The sequence below is a fragment of the Canis lupus genome, chromosome 3 (genome assembly GCF_048164855.1).
Source record: "Canis lupus baileyi chromosome 3, mCanLup2.hap1, whole genome shotgun sequence".
Taxonomy (NCBI): domain Eukaryota; kingdom Metazoa; phylum Chordata; class Mammalia; order Carnivora; family Canidae; genus Canis; species Canis lupus.
In genome coordinates, this window is record NC_132840.1 from 36346425 (window position 1) to 36371074 (window position 24650).

The following is a 24650-nucleotide window of genomic DNA, read 5'->3' on the forward strand; positions in this document are numbered from 1 at the left end:
CCTCTCAGAGGCAGCATGGGGTAATAAGAAGAACACAGCCTTGGAGATAGGCCAGTTTCTACCTTCTACCTGTGTTATCCTGGGCAAGGCTCTCTCTCGGTTATTTTGGCTGAGTTGTAAAACAAGAAAGCAGCAGCATGATGGGGAAGTGAACATGGGCTCTGTATCAAACCAAGTAGGTCAAATTCTACCTTTATCACCCCTTAGGCTATGACTTCTGGGATTACTTAGCTCTTAGGAATCTCAGCTTTCTTATATACAAAAGGAGCTAATGATATTTACCTCCTAGAATCCTTATAGAAATTAAATGATGAGATAATCCATGTAATAGCCTAGCACTTAATAACAAAAGCCAACCTGTAACAAAAGCCAACTTTAACAAATACTTCATGAGTATTTTAACATATTTTCAATAACTCCATTAGGTAATGTTATTTTTAACAGTTTTACAGATGGGAAAGCTGTAGCTCAGAGGTGTTAAGTAACTTGCTCCAGTTTTCAAGGTCAGCAGGTAGCAAGATTTGAAATCAATCCTCTCACCCTGAACCTCATGTTCTTAACCACCAGGCTTTCTGTTACTCTGACCCTTCAAAAATGTTGCCAGTTATCCTGATTCTTCAAAAAGACAAACAAAATTGATAAGCTTTTAGGTGCACTCACCAAGGAAAAGAGAGAGAAGCAAAATATATAAAATCAGAAATGAAAAAAGAGAACTGACACCACAGAAATACAAAGGATTATAAAAGACTACTACAAAAAAGTGTATGTCAACAAATTGAAAAACAGCAGAAATGGATAAATTTCCTGGAAATTGACAATCTTCCAAAACTAAATCAGGAAGAAATAGAAAATCTGATTGTCACTAATAAAATTGAACCAGTCATCAGAAAACTCGCAACAAACAAAAGTCCAGGGCTAGATGGATTCACAGGTGAATCCACCAAAAAATTAAAAAAGAGCTAATATCTATTTTCCTCAAACTATTTCAAAAAATAGAAGATGAAGGAAGGCTTCCAAATACATTGTACAAGGCCAGCATTACTCTGATACCAAAACTAGACAAAGACACCACAAAAAAGAAAAATACAGATGCAAAAATCTCTGATGAACACAGATGCAAAAATCCTCAACAAGATATTAGCAAACCACGTTCAACAACACATTAAAAGGATCATTCACCATGTTCTAGTGGTATTTACTCCAGGGAAGCAAGAATGGTTCAATATTCACAAATCAATCAGCATGATACACCACATTAGCAAAATGAAAGATAAAAATCGCACAATCATCTCAATAGATGTAGAAAAAGCATATGACAAAATTCAAATTCATTAATGATTAAAAACTCTCAACAAAGTAGATTTAGAGGGAATATACCTCAATATAATAAAGGCTATATATGACAAACCCACAGCTAACATCATGCTCAATGGTGAAAACTGAAAGCTTTTTCTCTGAGATCAGGAATAAGACAAGGATATCCACTCTCACCACTTTTATTTAACATAGTCCTAGAAGTCCTAGTCACAGTAATCTGACAAGAGAAAGAATTAAAACATATCCAAACTGGTAAGAAGGAAGTAAAACTGTCACTGTTTGTAGATGACATGATACTATACATAGAAAACCCTAAAGACTTTACCAGAAAACTATTAAAAGTAATAAATAAATTCAGTAAAACTGTAGGATACAAAATTAATGTACAAAAAGTTAGTTCTCCTTTGTACTTGTGTCTCTAAAATTATGATAATTTGATTCATAATATGATTGATATAGAATTAAAACAGATAATTTATATAAATCCTCCAGCATCATATTTGCATACAGTAAGAGCAGTATTATTAAAATGTCCATACTACCCAAAGCAACCTACAGATTTAATGTAATCCCTATCAAAACACAAACAGAATTTTTCACAGAACTAGAACAAATAATCCTAAAATTTTTATGGAATCACAAAAGATCCCAAATAGCCAACCAGTCTTGAAAAAGAACAACAAAGCTGGAGATATCATAATTCCAGATGTCAAGATATACTACAAAGCTGCAGTAATCAAAACAGTATGGTACTAGCACAAAAATGAACACATACAACAACAGAACAGAATAGAAAGCCCAGAAATAAACCCACACTTTTATGGTCCACTAATCCACAACAAAGGAGGCAAGAATATACAATGGAAAAAAGACAATTTCCTCAACAACTGGCGCTACGAAAACTGGACAGCTACATGTGAAAGAATGAAATTGGAATACTTTCTTATACCACACACAATAATAAACTCAAATGTATTAAAGACCTAAATGTCAGACCTAAAACCATAAAATTCCCAGAAGAAAGAATACACAGCAATTTCTTTGACATCAGCTGTAGAAACATTTTTCTAGATATGTCTCCTTTGGTAAGAGAAACAAAAGCAAATTAAATTTCTAGGACCACACCAAAATAAAAAGCTTTTGTACAGTGAAGAAAGCCATCAAGAAAAGAAAAAGAGGGCAGCCGGGGTGGCTCAGTGGTTTAGCACAGCCTTAAGCCCAGGGCATGATCCTGGAGGCCCGGGATCGAGTCCCACGTCGGGCTCCCTGAATGGAGCCTGCTTCTCCCTCTGCCTGTGTCTCTGCCTCTCTCTTTCTGTATCTCTTATGAATAAATAAAATCTTAAAAAAGAGAAAAAGATAATCTACCAAATGGGAGAAGATATTTGCAAATGATCTATCTGATAAGGGGTTCATACCCAACACCAACTCAAAACTGAAACTAAATAATGTAATTAAAAGTGGAAGAGGATATGAATAGACATTTTCCCAAAGAAGACATACAGACACATGAAAAGATGCTGAACATCACTAATCAATAGGAAAATTAAAATCAAAGCCACGATGAGATCTCACCTCACAGCTGTCAGAATGGTTGAAATAAAAAACACAAGAAACAACAAGTGTTGGTGATGATGTAGAGAAAAAGAACCCTTGTACACTGTTGGTGGGAGTGCAAGCTGGTGCAACCAATGTGCACAATAGTCCAGAAGCTTTTCATGTTTTTTAAAAGATTTTATTTATTTATTCATGATAGACATAGGGGGAGAAAGAGGCAGAGACACAGACAGAGGGAGAAGCAGGCTCCATGCAAGGAGCCTGATGTGGGACTTGATCCCGGGACTCCAGGACCGCGCCCTGGGCCAAAGGCAGGCGCCAAACCGCTGAGCCACCCAGGGATCCCCCAGAAGCTTTTCAAATAATTAAAAATAGAATTATCATATGATCCAGTAATTACACTACAGGGGATCTACTCTAAGAAAATGAAAACACTATATGAAAAGATACATACACCCCAATGTTTATTGCAACATTATTGACAGTAGCCTAGATATGGAAGCAACTGAAGTGTACATCAATAGATGAATGGATTAGAATGTTGGTTTCATGTTATTATATTTTATATAATTATATATAATACATATATTTTATATATCTATAAATATGATATATAAAATGTATATTATATTATAAAATATATATAATTTATATTTGATTATTTTATTTATATTTATATTTTATATTTTATTTATGTTGCATTATAAAATCATAGAAAAATTGTATATTATATATAAAATTCTACATAATTTTTATTTATATTCATATTATATTTTATATATTTATAAATATAATATACATTATAAAGTTATATATACTGTATATTATATTATTATTTAATATTTTATTTATATTGCATTATAAAATTATATATAATTTTTATTTATATTATATATATGTAATGGAATAGTATTTGGCCATAAGAAAGAATGAAATCTTGCCATTTGCAACAACAGGGATGGATCCAGAGAATATAATGCTAAGTGAAATAAGCCAAACAAAGACAAATACTATATAATTTCATTGATATGTAAAATTTAAGAAACAAAACAAATGAACGAAGAAAAAAAGAAAAGGGGGGAAAACAGACTGTTAAATACAAACTGGTTGGTCAAAGTGTACAAACTTTCAGTTATAAGATGAATAAGTTCAGGGGATCTAATGTGCAATATGGTGACCAGAGTTAATAGTACTGTACTGTGTACTTGACATTAGCTAAGAGAGTAGATCTTAAGTGTTCTCACCAGACACACACACACATACACACACACGCACACACAGAGATAAATATGTGAGGAAATAGATGTATCAATTAGCTTGATTGTAATAATCATTTCACAATGTATATAAAACCGTAACATCATACATCTAAAATATATATAATTTTTGTCATTCATACCTCAAAAAAGGTGGGGAAAATTAATCTGTTTTCATATTAATAAGATACATTCATATTAAGAAATGTTTTTGAGTTTACAACAACACTAAAAATATCATAATAAAAATTTTAAAAATTGAAGCAGACGTCCTTCCTCTTTATAGGAGAGTGAGTCGGGCTGTTCAGAGTGCCCCCATCACAGCAGTTCCCTGCCAACTGAGCAACTGGTCAGAGTGGACAGATTGCTTTCCATGTCAGGACAAAAAGGTAAGAACTTGGTGACTGGTTTTGGGTTATTTAATATTTGAATGGTGTACTAGGCACCTAAATGGAGATGAACAGGTCTATAAATTTAGAAATCTGGGAAGAAATCAGGTCTAGAAATAGGTATTTGGGAGCCATGGATACATGGATGGTAGAACTTTTTCTGATTTTGTTTAGAAGCCATTACTGGGTGAGGCTGCAAAAGATAACGTATGTTATGTTTTGTGGGCAGAGAGGTGGCCATTCAGACATGGACACACTGATCTCTATGGCCTCTCTGGGTCCTGGTCAATCAGTTACCCTCCAATGATGATCATCTACAGGGGCTAATGACCCATGGGGGAGCCAAGATAAACCATAGAATGCTCCTAAGGATTCTACGTTTACAGACTGAAAAGGCTGGCACACCCAAAGAACGCACATGAGTCTATCTTGCCCACCTAAATGGTTTTGAATGGTCCAAAATGGCCACTAACCCCAGTGGCATCTCAAGGGAAGGGGAACTTTGGGAGCACTCTGACCTTTTTCAGGGGTTACTGGCTCATGGTGATAATAAAAGACAGAATAACTTCTGTTCTGTTTAATTATATTTTAAGATCTTTACAGACAACACATGCCTTTACTGGATGAACCCAGGGTAGGATGCCTCCAGGCTCCCACCTCTCTCAATGGGTATACTACTGCTTAAAGCATGTCTATTGGCACATTACTATCAAGTCTAAGTGTTTAAGCACTGATTCTCCAGCTTAGATTCTGGCTTTGCACCTTATTTGCTGTGTTACTTTGGGCATATATTTTATCCTCTCTATGCCTCAGATTCCTCATCTATAAATGGAAGTAGTAATAGTACTTATAGCATAGAGTTACTATGAGCGTTAAATGAGTAAGGTATACAAAGTGCTTTTCATGGCGCCTTGGCATATAGTGAATGTTCAGTAACTCTTAGCTGTTTTTATAATTAACTAGCCATGTCCCCTTCTCCACTGCCTGAATCAAGACCGGCTCTTTTCTCACCTGAGCTTCTCCAGAGTGTTTTCTCCTGACTCCAGACCTGCTCCTCAGTTAGGTGTAGGGCTACTCTGTGAAGGCTTGATGAGTTGTTCAAAATCACATGGAATTCAAAATCATTACAGATGGAAACACAATTTGGACCTAGTTTATTCAGCTTCTAAGCCTGAAATTATTTATTCTGCCTCTCTTGTTTCTGAGATATGCCAAAGAATCCTAGACTGCACTGCTCAAAAATATCTAGCTCCCAAATCTCATTTTGTTTTGATATCCTATGTTAGTTTTCTGAATCTGCTGTAACAAATTGCCACAAACTGGGTTGCTTAAAACAACAGAAATGTATTCTTTCACAGTTCTGGAGGCCAGAAGTTTGGTAGGGCCATGCTCCCTCTGGAGGGTCTAGGGGAGAGTCTGTTCTTTGCCTCTTCTGGCTTCTGGTGGCCATCAGCAATCCCTGACTTATGGCCAATCTCTGTGCTACAATCTCTGCCTCTGCAGCCATATCACCTCCTCCTCTTCTGTGTGTCTACTTTGTGTGTCTGTGTTAAATCTCCCTCTGCCTTTCCCTTTTAAGGATACTGTGAGGACATTTAGGACCTACCTGGATAATCCAGTATAATCTCTTCATTTCAAAAAGCTTAATAATATCTGCAAAGACCCTTTTTCCAAATAAGGTGACATTTACAACTTTCAAGGACTAGGATTTGATTTCTTTGCATGGCCATTATTAACTTATTATATATTCTAAACTCTCTATCTATATCTATATCTATGTAGATAGATAGATAGATAGATAGATAGATAGATAGATAGATATAGATATATTTGTCCTGTGTTGCAGCTTAGATAGCAGATAGCACAGGTGAATGACTTACTATTTAGATCAGAATTGAATTACTCCTTTCACTACTCATAAAGACATATGTGTCTATTTTTTTTAAAGATCTTTTATTTATTTATTTGAGAGAGGGAGAGAGAAAGAGAACACGGGCGGGGGGGGGGGGTGTGGTACAGACAGAGAAGCAGACTCCCTGCCAGAGCCTAGCCTGGAGCTGAATCCCAGGACCCTGGGATCATGACCTGAGCCAAAGGCAGATGCTTAACTAGCTGAGCTACCCAGGCACCCCAACATATGTGTCCTTAAAATAATCCTTAAAATCATTAAATTCTGTTAATTACTTAAGTGAAAGACCACCCTAGTTTCCTCTTATTAATGTGTTTTTCTCCCTCTCAAAATCACCCAAAGATGTGCATTTCTAGAAAGAAACATTATCAACCAGCTAGAAAAGAAAATTATGTCTTAATGATACCAACACAGGCACCAGCACGGAGAAGTCTCTAAGGGAGTATCTGCACCAACCTCTCTGCAGCACAATGTCTTCATTATTTGATAACAACCCAGAAAATGGGGATTCAGTGGGAATGAACCTCGTGTCTGTACCAGCATTCCAATACAGAAACCACAAGAAGGATGATAATGGCATTTATAGTCACCATTTATTAAATAATTTTTATATATCAGGCACTGTGCTAATGCTTTAATAAATTGTCTTAGTTGACTTTCACAGCCAACTCCAAGATACCATTGCCCCTTTGGTTAGGTCACCAATAGAGACACAGCCTAGATTTAACTCTTGGTCAGTCGGATTCGAAAATGCCCATGTGCCTAACCACTTCACTCTACTACCTCCCCTCGAACTCTGTGAAGAATCATAATGATATTAGTGGCTATCTAATCCAATCCCCACTCAGTCATAAATCCTTCTGGAGTAGCCCAACAGCTGGCTACAAAAATGATGCTGATGTTGATAACTATTACTAATGAGTGCACTCCAGGAAACAGGCCAAGTGCTGACATCTATACAAGTCTTATCACTAATCTTCACAAGACTCTCCTATCTCTCCTACAGATGGGAAAACTGAGGGTCAGAGATGTTAAGTAATTTATATAGTGATGCAAAGAGAGTGAGCAGCAGAACTGGAATTCCAACCCAGCTTAAAAATGGGATTCAGAATAGTCTTTAACCTCCTCAATTTGTGAGGATTAAATGAGATAAAGAATGTGAAGTATCCCGCCAGTAGTGAGCACTCAATAAATGGTAGCTATATAGCCATCATCATGTTGGTAACTGCAGGTCTTAAAACTCGGATGAACATTATGAAGAGTGACAAAATTTGGCTCTACATTAGTATGCTGAGTAGTGCTTTATGTACCGTATCTTGGCAAGATGTGGGAAGAGAATTAAAATATCCTAATATTCCCAAACTGATTGTTAATTCTAATCTCTTCCCATTGAGTTTACAAATCTCTTATCACTCTTATTAACTGGGAGGCAGAAAAGGCAAATGAACAGGTTTGCTTTTCACCTTTTTTTGCTACTCCTGTCTCTTTACTCATGAGCAGTTGCAGAGGCAAAAGTAGGCAAGAGGAGAGAGAGGGGAAACTGCATGCTTCACAGGCACCCACTGGAATCAGCTGGAAAAGACTCCACTGATAATGACGGGGAAAGCTATTGAGCACCAATGATATGCCAGACACAGGGCTAGGTGCTTTGCTCACACATTCTCTCACTTAGTTCTCACAACACCCTTTCAAAGTGAAGGGTCATCACATCTACTTTACATATTAAAAAACAGGAACTCAGAAAAGGTAAGTGGCTTGCTTATGGTGAGTTGGTAAGTGAGAACTCAGTCAGTCTAAATTCTCATGCTCATGCTCTTTCACCTACAGGGAACAGGTGAAACAATCATTAGCAACTGTAATTGGTGAGGTCATCTTGATCAACCACCTCATTTTACAGATTTGGGAACCGAAGCACAAAGTATCAGGCACTGATACTTTATATAGCAAGTAAGAAATAGATTCAGGAATAAACAAATGAACAAAATGCAGAACCAGACCTATAAATACAGAGAACAAATTTATGGTTTCCAGAGGGCTGGGGATGGGGAAGATGGGCAAAATGGGTAAGGGAAGTGGGAAATATAGGCTTCTATTTATGGAATAAGTAGGTCATGTGGATAAAAAGTACGGCATAGGGAATATAGTCAATGGTATTGTAACAGCATTGTATGGTGATAGCTATGCTTGTGAACATATAACATAGAGAAGTTGAATCACTCTGTTGTGCAATTGAAATTAATTGAAATTGGTGCACTCTGTTGTGCACCAACTATACTGGAAGGAAGGAAGGAAGGAAGGAAGGAAGGAAGGAAAGAAAGAAAGAAAGAAAGAAAGAAAGAAAGAAAGAAAGAAGAAAAGAAAGAAAGAAAAAGAAAGAAAGAAAGAAAGAAAGAAAGAAAGAAAGAAAGAAGAAAGGAAGGAAGGAAGGAAGAAAGAAAGAAAGAAAGAAAGAAAGAAAGAAAGAGAAAGAAAGAAAGAAAGAAAGAAAGAAAGAAAGAAAGAAAGAAAGAAAGAAAGAAGAAAGAAAGAGGCTAGGTTTTCACTTTATTTGCTGTTCAAACCACTGCTTTCCTACTTAGTTCAGAACAGTTTTGAAAGAAAATCTTGTAGGCTGGGCCAAGGCAAGAGGCGGCAGAAAATATGGAGCTCTCCATTCAGCATGTTTCCTATGTTAACATTTTATCTCCTCAACTAGACGCTAAGCTTTTTTTTTTTTTTTTTTGACGCTAAACTTCTTGAAGGTGGGGATGGAATTTCATTTTTCTCTGGATATCCTAGTGCTCAGCTTCCTTCTTCTACATTAGTGCCCAAAGCTGTACACCATATAGAAAGTAGTATCATGAAACCATAGAGCTCCAAGATTGGTATGCATTTTTATTCTTTCTGTCTTTCTTTGAACAAGAATTTGTTCATGTGCAGTCATAGCTGCACCCAGGGACTCAGATGATGTCTCTATCTCTTGGATGAGCTCTTTCTACCTAGTAGGCTAGATGACCACTTGATGCACACAGTTCCTAGTAACTTCAGAAAAAAAGATACTGTCTTTTCCAATAGTTCAAGAAAATCTTCTGAGAGAATAATGATTGCCCTAAGGTTGAGTCATGATCCCAAAGCCAATCATTGCAATTTGGCAGATGTGGTACCCTGGTTGATCCGGCCTGGATCACACATTCCTGTGACTCAGGGGGTGATATCAATGCCACTAGAACCATATGAGATATGTCCCAAGGAAAGAGGATGCCATGACCAGAAGAAATGTTGCAGAGCGAAAGCAACAAACATCTTATAAAAGTACCTCTCACGTACATGACCATAGATTACGTGTCAAGTGTATGAAACCAAATAAGACATGGTCCTCCTTTTGCCACTCCATCCCCTGTTTGCAAACTATTCTTAAACTAGTGAGAAAAGTAAATAAACAAATAAGTCGACCAGGGATGACAAGTGGGAAGAGAGAAGGAGGCACAGGGAACTATAAAAAATGTAGAGGAGGTACACTGGGAATCATGAAAGATGAATAGGTACTAACTGGTTGAAGAGGTGGGGAGAGAAGGTCCTTCCTAACAAGTAAAAAGAAATATTTTGTTCAAGTCTTTCATTTGATCTTTGGAGGACCTATTCAACATTCCCACTGGTTACTGTGCCACCCCTGGCTGAACAACACCACTTAGTAACACCCATCCCCTCAAAAGACAGCTTTTTAGGCAGCTCTCAATCATCAGACAGTTATTCCTTATGTTGAGCCGAGACCCGCCTGCACAAATCTTGTTTGATTGATAGACAGTGAATCTGTCTGGTTCAAAATCTGATTTAGTACCGATACCGGAGCCTCCTGCAACCAGACAAGTTTGGGGGAACCATCTGCAGTGGTGATGTCTGGGATCAAGCCAGCTGTCACAGTCCCACAGCTTGTCTACACCAAGCACAGTGTGGACAGGATTTCCAGTGTAAGGAGACAGGTGAGTAGCATTCCAGTGGGATAACAGCTGTGCCCTGTCAAACTAAATGCAAAAACAGTCACCCTGGAGCTTGTTCAAATGCCGACTCTCTAGCTCTTCCCCTAGCGGCTGTCATTCTGTAGGTTTGGGGTGGGGCTCAGGAACCTACGTTTTAAGCCAACCCACCCAGTATCCCAAGTAATTTTGATATAAGTTTGTAGGAACATCCATTGATTAAATTCTAAATTAATTCACTCATTCATCCCTTCATTGAATAAATATTGATTGGGCACATATGTGCCAGGCAGCGGGCTACCTGCTGGTGACACAGAAGATGAAAAGGTAATGTGCCTGACAATGAGGTAGCCCTAGCGTCTTTGGGAGTGAGACCTACAAGGAGTCATAGGTCTAGTCGTAGACCTACAAGGAGACAATACTGTGTGATTGCCAGTGTAACAGGCATAGGCCCATGGGTCAATGGCCCTCACTGGCTAGGAATGACCAAACTGTGTTGGGGAGTCAGAACAGGCTTTAAAGTGGCACTTGAGCTGAGACTTAGAAAGTAGCAATGAATTAGTGAGGAGAAAGAATATGCAAACACACACAGGGATTTAAGGACTAGCAATGGGTGCAGAATGATTGCAGGTCAGGGCTTTGGGAAGAGAGATAGGGGATGGGTCTGGTAGGGAATGGAGGACCATACTGTGGCATTTGGAAGAACAGGAATAGAAATCATGGAAGGATATAGAGCAGGGGGATGACACGGCCACACTGACATTTTAGAAACATCACTGGAGCTGCCACATGGAGGATGAGTTTTAGAGGGGAGCCTGCTGCGGGGCCTGAGCTGGGAGTGGGAGCTAGGAGTAGGAAACAGGATGGAAGGAGGGCAGGGGACAGAGAGATGAAGAGGGGTGAGGGGCTGCTTGGGAAGTGGGATGGATGTGGTGACTCTGGATGTGGGTCACGGGGGAGAGGGAGGAGTCTGAGAGGCTCCCACAGCCTCTCCTCTCTCTCTTAGGTCGCTGCCTGAAACACCACCTTGTGTGTAATGGAGACAAGGATTGCCTTGATGGCTCTGATGAGGATGACTGTGAAGATGTCAGGGTGGCTGAAAATGACTGCAGCCAGTATGAACCCATTCCAGGCTCAGAGAGTGCGGCCTTGGGGTGAGTCTTGCCTTCCAGCTGTTTGGGGACACAGAATGGTTCTTTTCGATCACCAGTATTATTTTGAGGACAGAAGAGGATCCTTCGGCAGTGCATCCCATGAGGCAGCCCTCTGAGGTAGTGTGATGGTCCATTTGGGCTACTAAAGGTAGCGTGATGGTCCACTTGGGCTACTAAAGGTAGCGTGATGGTCCACTTGGGCTACTATGACAAAATGCCACACATTGGGTGGCTTCTAAGCAACAGAAATTTATTTCTCATAGTTCTAGAGGCTGGATGTCTGAGGTCAAAGTGATGGCAGGGTTGGCTTCTTTTGAGGCCACTCTTCTTGGCTCGTCGATGGCTTTCCTTCAGTGTGTGTCTGGGTCCTAATCTCTTTATCCTTTTTAAAGATTTTTATTTATTTGAGAGAGAGAGTGAGAGAGCATGGGGGGAGGGGCAGAGGGAGAGGCAGAAGCAGACTCCCACTTAGCAGAGAGCCCGACACTGGGCTCCATCCCAGGACTCGGATCACGACCTGAGCTGAAATCAAGAGTTGGATGCTTAACCAACTAAGCCACCCAGGCACTCTCCTCCTCCTCCTCCTCCTCCTCCTCCTCCTCCTCCTCCTCCTCCTCCTTCTTCTTCTTCTTCTTCTTCTTCTTCTTCTTCTTCTTCTTCAAAAGATTTATTTATTTGAGAGAGATAGAGCATGCAAGCGGGGGTAACGCAGGAGAAGAGAGAGAGAGAATTCTTAAGCAGACTACCCATTGAGCACCGAACCCAACACAGGGGTGCTCAATCCCAGAACCCCAAGATCATGACCCGAGCCAAAATCCAGAGTCAGCCAACTGACTGAGCCACCCAGGTGCTTCCTAATCTCTTCTTATAAGGACACCAGTCATATTAGATTAGGGCCTAACAGCCCCATTTTAACTCAATTACCTACGTAAAGACCCTCTCACTAAAATACAGTCAAATTCTGAGGTTTTGGGGCCAGGACTTCAACACCTAAATGTTAGACACAATTCAGCCCCTAATACTAATAAAAGGGGATTTTGTTGATTTTGAAAGTGATTGCGGGTAAATAAAGGAGAAGCATGAAATGGTGAATTGTTAATTTGAAAAGAAATTCCCTCCTTATTGGCAAAAAGGTTGAAGACCATGATCTTGCTCTCATGTGATTCAAAGGAGCATTTGAATACACTTCCCAAGTGTGCTTTGCCCACACTGAACACTGACATCAACACAGTGGCCCCACCTCCACTCCCAATAGCTGACACTTTGAGTTTTTCATTCTGCCAAGATCTCAGAAGGCTTTCCTGAGATCGTTTTTTAATTTAAGGATGTCACAGTTTTTAAATTTTTATTGATTGCCACAGAAGTAATACATATTTGTGGTAAAAACCGAAAGTCTTCCTTCATCCTCCCCAATCTGCACCCCTGAAGGCCACTTCTTCCTACTTCTTTCCCTAGAACTGACTGACCCCCATCAACAGTTTGGTGTAGGACTTTCAGATCATGTAAAAAATACACTGACAATATACAATGTATGGAAGATATGCCTATAAGTATTGTACATGATAGCCATAAGTATATTTTACATAAATGTGATCATACTATACATATTGTGTGTAACTTGATTTTTACTTAACAATATATTTTGAAGATGCCCTCCACCCCCATTTTCTACTGTCTTTTTCTAAGAAACATAGTGTTCTATAACAGGGGTCAGCAAACTATGGCCCGAAGGCCAAATTCAGGCTGCTTCTTATTTTTGTAAATAAATGTTTACTGGGACGCAGCTTTCATCCCACAATGATGGGTGTTGAGTATTTGCAACAAAGACCCATGGGCTATATAAAGCCCATGTTTAGTATCTGACCCTTTATAAAAAAAAAGTTGCTGACTCTTCTCCCATAGTATAAATACATGAAAATTCATTTGACTACTTTCTATTGAAAGATAATTAGCTTGTTCCCATTTTCCCCTCTTATAAACAATGCTGCAAGGAACATCCTTGTACCTTATCTTTGTATGCATGTGAGTATTTCTGCACAGATTTCCTAAAAGTGGAATTTTTCTCTGTCTTTTCATTTTCACTGGGTCTTCTGCAATCTGCTTTTCTAAATATACGTGGCTTAGTAACCTCATATGCTTAGAAGTTATAGTTATAATCTTAGGAGTAATTATTTCTTTGAATTTTTGTTTAGCTCACTAGAGAGTCTATATTTATAAGCCAAAAGCAGAAACATGTTTAATGGGCAAAAAGAAAAGTAAGGGGGCAAAGTAAAGGGAAGGCACCCAGATTTTGTACCAAAAAAAAATTTAGCTGTGACTACAGGCGAATTACCTACTTTTCCTGAGCTTCAATTTCTGCATTTACAAAATTGTCATGAGGTTGAAAGTTAATGAATGCTGAATGTCTGGTAGAGTGTGTATTCAATTCACCATAGCTATTACCACATCACTTCCATTAATATGAAGAAAGAGATGGAGAGAGGAGGTGAAGAATGAAGGTAACATACCTTGAATTTCTACTGTATGCCAAGTGCTCTATAATTATCCATTTATTCCTTTGAGGCAGGTATTATTCATAGTTAACCCCCTGCTCATCTTCTGCCCTTGTGCCTTTTCACTGAGGGAACGAGCAAATATGACAAATGCTATACCAAAGGTAATCACTGAATGCCATGAGAACACAGAGGAAGCAACAATACTCTGTCCAGGATAATAACAGAAGGTCAGATAGAGGAGGCAATGTTTGAGTTGGGTTTAAAAGGCTGCATAGGAGTTTGAAGGGCAGAGACAAGCAAACATTTTATTATCTATATCAGAAGAGGCTTTGATTGTTAGGCCTTGGATCTCTTAGCCAAATTAAAATGTTTTTGTTCAGTTAACTCTCTCCTTTGTAGAAAATTAAGGCTTTCTTTCATCTGTGTAACACTTTTCATGCCTCAATATAGTTCAGTCATCTATAGCCTAAAATGGAGTTCTTGGGCAGATGGATGTGAAATGCCTCCCAGAGGGTGAAGTGAAGGAAAGTGTTTCTGGAAGGGTACTGGGCTAGAGGAGAGGAAGTATCATTTGTGGAGTGCCTAATATGTTTTATAACTTTGCTTCCATTTTACTTTAATACTCTCATTTAGACTTCACAAAAAGCATGAGAAGTAGTTTTATTATGCCTGTTCTTCAAATGAGGAAAATGAGCTTCAGAAAACATCTAGAATGTGTCCAGATTCACACAGCTAGTATGTGACAGAGCTAGAAATTAAACAGGAGTCTCAATGATCTTCAAATCACACCCTCTGCTGTTCCATGCCACCTTGAAGACAACAGCCTTTCTGAGGATTAGAGTCTCAACTTGGTACTGAGAGTCAACATGTCAAATCTATTTTTTACCATCAGAGCTTTTCTGAAACAGCATAAAGATAACAATAGCAACATTTATTCAGTATTTGATATATGCTAAGTACTTTCTGGTTCCTTTGTATGTTGTAACTCATATTTAACTCTCTGAGGGCAGCTGTATTAACTGCTTTTTATAAATGACTAAACTGAGGCATAGAAAGGTTAAATGATTTGCCCAAGGTCACATAGTGAGGTTTAGCAGAGCTGGGAAATGGGTTCAACCTGTTGGACTCTGTTCTTGGATTTCTGATAATTGTGCCTATTCTTCTGTAACTCACACAACAAATTTTTAGGAGTGCCTTCTCTGTGGGAGCATCGTTGTAGGCAAGGATAGAGCTGTCAGCTGCTCTGGTCAAAGGGAACTGGGGCCTGGCTGAACCCACTGAGGTTTCCAGTGTTACCCAAAGTGGAATTTAAGGTACTTTGAGGAACCCAAGGGCTCCACCCAGAACCAAGTCTGAGAAGCCACTGCTTGGACCAGCAATAATGTCTTCTGGAAGAGAGTTTATGCTATCTTGGCCTTTTCAGTGTTCTCTCCCAGAAGCTATCTGCCTTTTCGATTTAGATACAATATCCTGACCCAGAAAGAAGCTCAGCATGTGTATGACCCCAGGTATTATGGGGGCCAGTGTGAGACAGTGTACAATGGGGAATGGAGGGAGATTCGATATGACCCCACCTGTGAGCGTCTCTACTATGGAGAGGATGAGAAGTACTTCCGGAAACCCTACAACTTCCTCAAGTACCACTTTGAGGTAAGTCTGCATGGGGTGCTCACAGGCCACTGGAGGGTGGGGGTGGGGAGAGAGAGGCCTGTGGATGGAGATGGACTCCTTGATTTGGAAGGTTCTAGTTGCTATAGAGCTTGCTGGCGGCTGAAGTTCCCCTGACATCTGCTCCTACGCATGCTCCGTGCTGGAGGGCACTGACAACGAGGGCAGGGCCAATGACAGGCAGGACAGAAATGTGACCATCCACTTGCTACATCTTGGCTCCATTCCATAATCAATGACACAGATCCCGGGTTCAGTTCTCATAAGGCCTGTTTCCATGTTGTGCTCTTGTAGAATATAAGTATTTGGGACCTTGAGCAGATCATTGCCCCTCCCTGGGCCCAGTTTCCTGCCATGTAAATTAGGGATCAGGACAGGAGGTGTCTGGGTAGGGTTCTGAGCCCAAGGCCCCCAGTTTCACCAAGAGCAGCTCCCCACTGATCACCTTCTTTCTTTCTTTTTTTAAATTCCAGTATAGTTAGCATACACTATTATATTACTTTAATGTGTACAGTATAGTGATTCAATAGCCCCACAGGATACCTGTGCTTATCAGGTTAAGTGCACTCTTAATTCCCTCTTCCTGTTTCACTTATCCTCCCCCTACCTCCTCTATGCCAACCACTTGTTTGTTCTTCATATTTAAGAATCTTTTTTTTTTTTTTGGTCTCTTTTTTCCTGTGTTCATTTGTTTTGTTTCTTATATTCCACATTTGAGTGAAATCACATGGTGTTTGTCTTTCTCTGATAACTTTCTTATCTTGGGTTTCCATATGTGATTTTTTTTTCCATATGTGATTTTGTTTAAAGAAAGGGATCTGCTGTTGAGAAGTGCTTGCAAAATGCTGCTGATCCCTAAATTCCATCCATCTCTAAAATTCTGTGGTATTCTGGTCGCTCAGAGCGCCACATGGCTCATGACCAGCTCAAGGGCCTACTCCCAACCATTCCTTGCTGTACCCCTTACCCTCTAGGTGAGATAGCTACACAGACAGCTTCACTGGTTGCTCACATGCACCAGATCATACACTTCCACACAAATTGTCTCATTTAATCCTCACAAACACAATGAGGTACATGTTATCATTGCCCCATTTCAGATATGAAAAGACCAAGAGACTTAGAGGGATAAAGTATCAGGCCCAAAGGTATGCTGCAGTAGGTGGCAGAGACAAGATTCAAACCCAGATTATCTCAATGAAGCCTGGCTATATGTCATTTAAAAGGAAAGACAGATTATACACATTACATGCATATAGTCATATGCATTCTATCTTTACAGAGAGATGGTAGGATCCAGGGATTCTGAACAATTATTAGTTACATTCCCCTTCCCCCAACTTTCTCAAGAAAAAAGTACTGAAGACAGGACAAGTCCACCCCACTCCTTGCTTTGGAATATTCTATTTCCCCATCCCACTTCCACCCCTACTTCCCTACCCCACTTGCACTGCTACCATCAAGCCTATGGTAAGCTGAGCTGGAAGACACAGACAATGCCATTTCCCTAACCTCGAGGATAGTCTGAGGCTTATGTGTCCAGCAAGACAGACTAGGCTATGCTGTGGCAACAAAGGATTCTGAAGTCTCAGTGCTTTAAAGCAGCAGTGGCCCTATGCTACACGTCTATCCTAGGGTGGAAGGGGAACTCATCATCACAGACACTTGGGATCCAAACTAATGGAGGTTCTATCTCAACACATGCTCCTGTGATTGCAGAACTAACCACTTGTGCTTAAGCCTTACTCTCTTGGCTTAGGCCAGGAACAAAGCCATGCCTCTGTTCAAGCTGGAAGAGAAGTGCAACCCTACCGTGTGCCTGGAATGAAATAACCCTGCATTTGTGGGCAGTACTAGAGCATACTTCGCCTACAACTCCCACCACCTGTTCGCCTTCCTTGACCCTTTCCTCTCAGATCCACACCCAGATGTGGCTTTCTGGATATCTCCATTGCAGAGATAGGTGCCCTACAGGAAGGATAAGTCAGCTGGAAAAAAAAATCTGTATTCAAACAATATAGCATTTTATCAGAATCATGAGTTGTGTGTATGTGTGTGTGTGTATTTAAAAATAAATTTTTTAGCACTGCCACTAAGCAATAACTAAACTAACTGCTGTATTTTTGGTATTTTAGTGAGTGAGCATCAATCTGACGCCTGGAGTAGCCTTTTAAAATAATTATTTATAATAATCTGCAACTTGAGATATTTTACAGAGCAAAGATTTAAATATGAAGCACAAATTGTAATATAACTACGTGCACAAAGCTAACATCTGTTTGCTTCTTTTCAGGCGCTGGCAGATACTAGATTCTCTTCAGAGTTATATGATGATGCACATGACCTTCTTTCTAAAGTAAAAAATAACAACTTTGTGTCGACGGGAGTGACTGTGGGTGTGAGCTTCACAGGCAGCTCTGTAACGGTGGATGTGGGTGTATCCAGTTCACAAAACTCTTCATCCTTGGATGAGTTAAAGAAGTATAATAAGAAGGTATTAAAGCATAATGCCTGTGTCAAACAGTATTCCATAATCTGCACTGAACATGTATTACCTTAATTGCATTAAAAAGTACAGTAGTAATTGAACTGCATTTGCTTGTGTAATTGGAAATGTCTGATCAGTGGTAATCATGTTTGTTTTTCTTATTACGCTTTTGGACACAGAATCATCACAAAGAGAATAAAATTAAATGATAAGAGTAGAACTCTTATCGCTTCACCCCATTCTTTTTCATGGTTACCTGGAGCATACAGGGAAATACTTAGAATAGTAATGGCTTAAAGGGAAACAGCCAGGCCCTGTGAACTAGATTTGGAAGCATCCTAAAGCAAGCCAGGCTTTTCTGAATAGATGGAGGACTGGCATGCTCTATCAATCATTCATTTATTTATCAGACATTCACCACTAACTTCCTATTAACCTAAGCGACCGGGCAATGCTTCCTTGAGGAATGGACATTCACCTAAACTGACATCAATTTTTTTTTTATTTTTAAGAATTTTTTTAAAAAATGGCATCTAAAGACTAGTACAGGCTGTCCCGATGAGGTGAGGTGGAAGTTAGTAATGGGTCTTCTGGGCCGAGGGAACAGCATTGCACAAAGGCCTAGAGATGACAGACAGCCTCACACAAATTTGGGATTGCAAAGACTTCAACCAGCTGACCCACAGGATGGGAAGGGAAAGTAGGGAGTGACAGAGATGGAGAAATCATCTGGTAAATATTTACCGAATTGATTAAAAGTTTACCAAAAGCCTCAACTGTATTGATACCAGAGCTGTAGATTTACTTGGAGCTCAAAAAATTATTCTGGATGATGACAATACAGTTATGAAAATTAACTTATCAACAGATATAAATTACATTTGGGAGCTTTGCCACAAGCAAAGTTAGCTGTCGCTCTGAAGGGGAAGTATGGTTCTGAGATCTGGCTATCACATGGTCATGTGGACATTTCTCAAAGCAGGTGGCCTTTTCAAAATTTCACTATCACTTTGGATCAAGGTTTACTTGGAAGCAATGGCCATACACGATCCTCTCCTTAATTTTTTTTTTTTTTTGAGAGAGAGAGGGGGAGAGAGGGCAAGAGAGCCTGAACGAGAAAGGAGCGGGGTGGGGGAGAGAGAATCTTAAGCAGGCTCTATGTTCAGCATGGAGCCTGATGTAGGGCTTGATCTCATAACCCTGAGACCATGACCTGAGCTAAAACCAAGAGTCCGACGCTCAACTGACTGAGCCACCTAGGCACCCTGATCCCCTTTCCCTTAAACCAATCCAATATTACCCCATTCTTGTCTTTTTTATTATCTCAGGAGCCTGCTTCACTTTATTACTTAACAGTACAAGATTACCACTAGAACATAAGCTCTATGATTGGAGGGGTCTATGTCATTCAAGATGATGTCCTCTGCTCCTAGCATAATGCAAGTGACTAATGCAAGGCTCTTACTCGTTCAGTAAGCTACCTAAATAAATAATGTTGGCATTTCATGTCATCAAAAATATTCCTAAGCATAATTTTTCATGGATACTGAATATTTGTGTAGGAGGTTGCTTTGTGCCATGCAGTAATTAGAGCAGGGAGATGTATGGAGGTGACAATGGACTGGGGACAGAACAGAGTGAGCAGCACCGTGGAGCGCGTTGCAGTAATCAACCCAGTTGAGAGTTGAGGAGAAGGGGACCTGAACAGGGGTAGGGGGAACAGAGATGCAGGCACAGGAGAGGCAGCCAGGCACATCCTGGTGTTTAATACATGCCTGTAAAATAGAATAATACTTCATTATGTGTACTTATGCTCATATGTTTATATATATATATATATATATATAAGCTTATATATATATATATATAAGTCATAAGTTTATGACATATACAGTCACTATATATAGTCATATGTTTATATATATATATAAATTTATATGTTTATATATATATAAACGTATTTCCCATAGCTCCTAAATGCTGCCTTTCACATCATGCCATGTAATAAAATGTGTACTCTTTCTTCTTTTCCCTTATTCCATGGTGGTGGTTGGCAGAAATATAGCTTCCTCAGAGTTTTCACAAAGGTGCAGACTGCTCATTTTAAGATGAGGAGAGGTAATATTGTGCTGGATGAAGGCATGCTGCAGTCATTAATGGAACTTCCGGAGCAGTACAATTATGGCATGTATGCCAAGTTCATCAATGACTATGGCACTCACTACATAACGTCTGGATCGATGGGTGGCATTTATGAACATATCCTGGTGCTTAACAAAGAAGAAATGGAATCACAACGTAAGTAGAACAGAAGCTTTATGCACACAGTGGCCAACACATGTGGTTGCAATTTTCTGAGCACTGACTATGAACCACATATGATCTCATTTGGCAAAACCGTATAAGGTAACATACCTAATATTTGTGCAGGAAGTTGCATTGTGCAGTGCTGTAATCAGAGCAGGGAGACCTGTGGAGGTGACAATGGACTGGGGGCAGAACAGAGTGAGGAGCACCAAGAAGGACATTGTAGTAAACACCCCAGTTAAGAGTATTATTATTTATAGGGAACTGAGGGCCAGAGGGGTGAAATGACTTCCTAGGAAGCATCACAAACAGTATTTGAACTCAGACTTGTCTGGCTCCCCAAGACTATGTGTTTTCTATTACACTACGATTACCTCTTTGATAATAATAAATAATATTTGGGATTTTGCTATTTACAATGTTAAACCTTGGGGATGCCTGGGTGGCTCAGGGGCTGAGCATCTGCCTTTGGCTCAGGGTGTGACCCTAGGGTCCTGGGATCAAGTCCCACATTGTCTTCCCCACAGGAAGCCTGATTCACCCTCTGCCTGTGTCTTTGTCTCTCCTTCGATGTCTCTCATGAATAATCTTTTAAAAGTGTTAAAACTTGTTATAAATATAGATCCTTGGTTAATGTAACTGCCATATAATCAGTCAGTGATGCTAGAAACCTGGAGTCATCCCAGATTCCTCCTCTCGTTTACCCCTGCAGATCTCAGAGAACCTTCAATTCTGGCTCTGGACTAGCCTTCATCCCTGCCACCCTCCCCCCAAACCATCTCCTCCACCCATCCAGTGGTAGGCTGGGTTCTCACCTGTCACTTATCACTGCATTGGCTTCTAAATGGTCTCTAGGGGGACGCATTGGTGGCTCAGCAGTTAAGCGTCTGCCTTCCACTCAGGGCTGATCCTGGAGCCACAGGATCAAGTCCCATATTGGGCTCCCTGCATGGAGGCTGCTTCTCACTCTGCCTCTGCCTCTCTCTTTCTGTGTCTCTCATAAATAAATATATAAAATATTAAAAAAATAAATGGTCTCTAGGGGAAGGCTCACCTCTGCAATCCATTCTCAACAACTGCTTCCAGAATGATCTTTCATTGTACAGATACAATGATATCACTGAGAAAGGCACTGAATGGGATGAGCACTGGATGTTATACCACATGTTGGCAGATTGAATTAAAATTTAAAAAATGTAATAATAAATAAACAAATAAAAATACATAAAATAAAAAATAAAAAACATTATCACTTCTTTGCCTAAAATCCTGAATAGCGAAACTCCTTAACACAGTATCAACAGCCATCATGGTCTCAGTCTGAATGGCTAGAACAGTGATTCTTGAAGGGTGGATTCTAACTGCAGCATCAGCGTCACCTGGGAACCTGTTAGAAATGTAAATTCTCAGGCTCCCATCCCTATTAAATCAGAAACTGGTAGAGGACCCAGCAGTCTGTATTTTAACAAGCCCTCCAGGTAATTCTGATGCTCACTACAGTTTGAGAATCACCGACCTAATCAATGAGTGAGTAAAAGGCTAAGAGATCTCTCCATATTTCAAAGCTAAATTCAAATTCCCAGTTTCAAGAAGTTTCCCGGACTGCACCAGCTCAGAATGTCCATTTCTTTCCCTCAGCACCTTCATATAAACCTCACACTATTTAGTCTTCAAAAGATAATTTTCCAAATTATAATATTTTTCTCATAAAGATAGCAAGATCTTTGAAAGCAAAGATTATGTCTGACACTTCTTTATCTCTTTAGTACTCAGCACAGCTCTTAGTACGTAGTATGTAAAACAAGACATGGAGTTTGAAAGAGGGCATTAATTTAGATTCCTGGTTAGAGTCATTCATTAATTCATCCATCTATCCATGTATTTATTCTTTTATAATTCAAATATCTCTTGGCTATCTATTATGTGTCTGTGCTACAGATACAATGGTGAGCAAATCTAAATATGGTCCCCATCCTCTTGCAGCAGAGTACTGCCTTCCTAATAGCAGGCCTTAAAATCAATGTATGGATCACAAACAACTTTTTAAATAATAGCAACAAAGGAGAGAATAGAAAAATCACAGAGGATTAGAGGTAGTGAATAGAAGTTATTGCTTCAAGAAATTTTTTCCAGTTAAATAAAGACATACATACATGTATGGAATCATGATACAAAACAAATAGTTTACAATAGATCAATATAAAAAAGGAGTTTGAGAAACTAATTCAAGTGGGTCTTTTTAGAATCATCAAAAAATGCAAAGAAGGAAACACAGTTAACATTTGTTGAGGACCTACTAGGTTCCAGGTACTCTTGTGTACATTCTCATTTAGTTTTCTTGACAACACTTGGTGGCTGGTACTATCCCAGTTTTATCCCATAAATGCTGAGGCTCCTCGGGGAGGTTAATTACTTTGCCCAGGACTGCAGGAAGCTGGCGTCAGAGCCCTGGACCTATGGTCTTTCCACCATGTGGTCCTGGGTAGAGCCTTTCATTTGGGTTCTGTCTTTGGTGTTGGATTACTAATTAATTGTCTGGGGTGTCTCATGGCCCCTCCTCTTTAAAATCTGTGAGGCAGAAATGGGCTTCCAATGTGGTTAATATTCAAAAGGAGCCCACCAACAAATTGTCCCAGGGATAATTACCTCAGCTCTGTTTATAGAAAACCATATGTCGATAATAGCACAATTTGCTATTTGTGAAGAGCTGATTTTCTATAAATCCGGAAAGTTAGTGTTGCTTTTCTATAAATATGGAAATGTGCTAATCATCACCTCATCTGCTGGAGACCGCTAATAAATCAGAATTCCATTTACATATTAACCTACAAAGAACAAAAATATCTACCTTCTTTCCCTTTGACAAATCGAATCATGCACGCTCTTCTTGCCATGTTTGATATTTGTCTAGTTCCTTCTTTGTCTCTGTCATCCTCTGTCTCTCCCTTTCTCTTTGGTGCCTTTCTTTCTCTTTCTTTCTGTCCTTCCTCTTTGTTACTATCTCTTTCTTTGTATCTTTGATCCATATCAAATAATAATATTTATATTCTATAAAGTGCTTGTTTCTAAGAAACACCCCATGTTGTGTATGTTCATGTCCTCAAAGAGCTGAGCTTGGTATGGAATGATTAAGTGAACACACTGGCTGGTTTGCCCTGGAAGAATCTTTTGTCCTTGGATTTGCCTCAGATGCTCTCTGGGTTCACCCCAGAGGACGCACAAGGCTGATTTCTTCTAATGTGTCCCTTTAGATAAAATGCTTCTCCCTCAAAGACAGCATGAAAACATGCATCAAAAATAAAAGGATGTCTTACAGTTTTCAGTGTACAGGTCTTGTAAAAGTCTCTGAAATAGTAGGACATTGATTAAAGAAAAGAAGATACCAGTAAATGGAAAGATATTCTGTGCTCATGGACTGAAAGAATATTGTTAAAATGTCTATACTACCTGAAGCAATCTACAGATACAATGCAGTCCCTATCAAAATTCCAATAACATTTTTTTTTCAGAGAACTAGAGCAAATAGTTCTAAAAATTATGCAGAACCACAAAGATATCAAATGTCAAAACATTCTTGAGAAATAAGAACAAAGCTGAAGGTATCGCACTCCCTAGTTTTGAACTATACTACAAAGTGGTAGTCAACAAAACAGTATGGTATTGGCATAAAAACTAACATACTGACCAATGGAACAGAATAGAGCCCAGAAATAAACCCACACATACATGGACAATTAATTTATGAAAGAGGAGGCAAGAATATTCAATGGAGAAAGAAAAGTCTCTTCAATAAACAGTGTTGGGAAAGCTGGACAGTTATATGCAAAAGAATGAAACTGGACCACTATTTTATACTATACACAAAAATCAACGCAAATAGTTAAAGGCTTGAATGTAAGACCTGAACCATAAGACTCCTAGAAAAAAACATAGGCAGCAAGCAACTGGTCTTGGCAATTTTTTGGATCTGATTCCAAAGGCAAGGGAAACAAATGCAAAAATGAACAATTGGCATGAGGCCAAACTAAAAAGCTTTGGCTCAGTGAAAGAAAACCTTGACAATATGAAAAGACAATATACTGACTGGGAGAAGAAATTTGCAAATGATATATCTGGATAAGGAGTTAATACCCAAAATATATAAAGAACTCATACAA

General features: G+C 39.4%; 1 protein-coding gene across 3 annotated transcripts in view; it reads left to right on the plus strand.

Moving 5' to 3' along the window:
- C8A (complement C8 alpha chain) overlaps positions 1-24650 on the plus strand; it is a 65073-nt gene that overhangs the window by 13032 nt on the left and 27391 nt on the right. For 2 of the 3 annotated variants that reach the window (XM_072820392.1, XM_072820391.1), the window contains exons 2-6: positions 4417-4519; positions 11388-11535; positions 15491-15680; positions 17992-18192; positions 20244-20484. In XM_072820392.1, the coding sequence (XP_072676493.1) occupies positions 4504-4519; positions 11388-11535; positions 15491-15680; positions 17992-18192; positions 20244-20484 (796 nt within the window). In that variant the 5' untranslated portion in view covers positions 4417-4503. Of the gene's footprint in view, positions 1-4416; positions 4520-10242; positions 10388-11387; positions 11536-15490; positions 15681-17991; positions 18193-20243; positions 20485-24650 lie in introns of all 3 variants that reach the window. The other variant, XM_072820390.1, reaches the window with a different exon arrangement.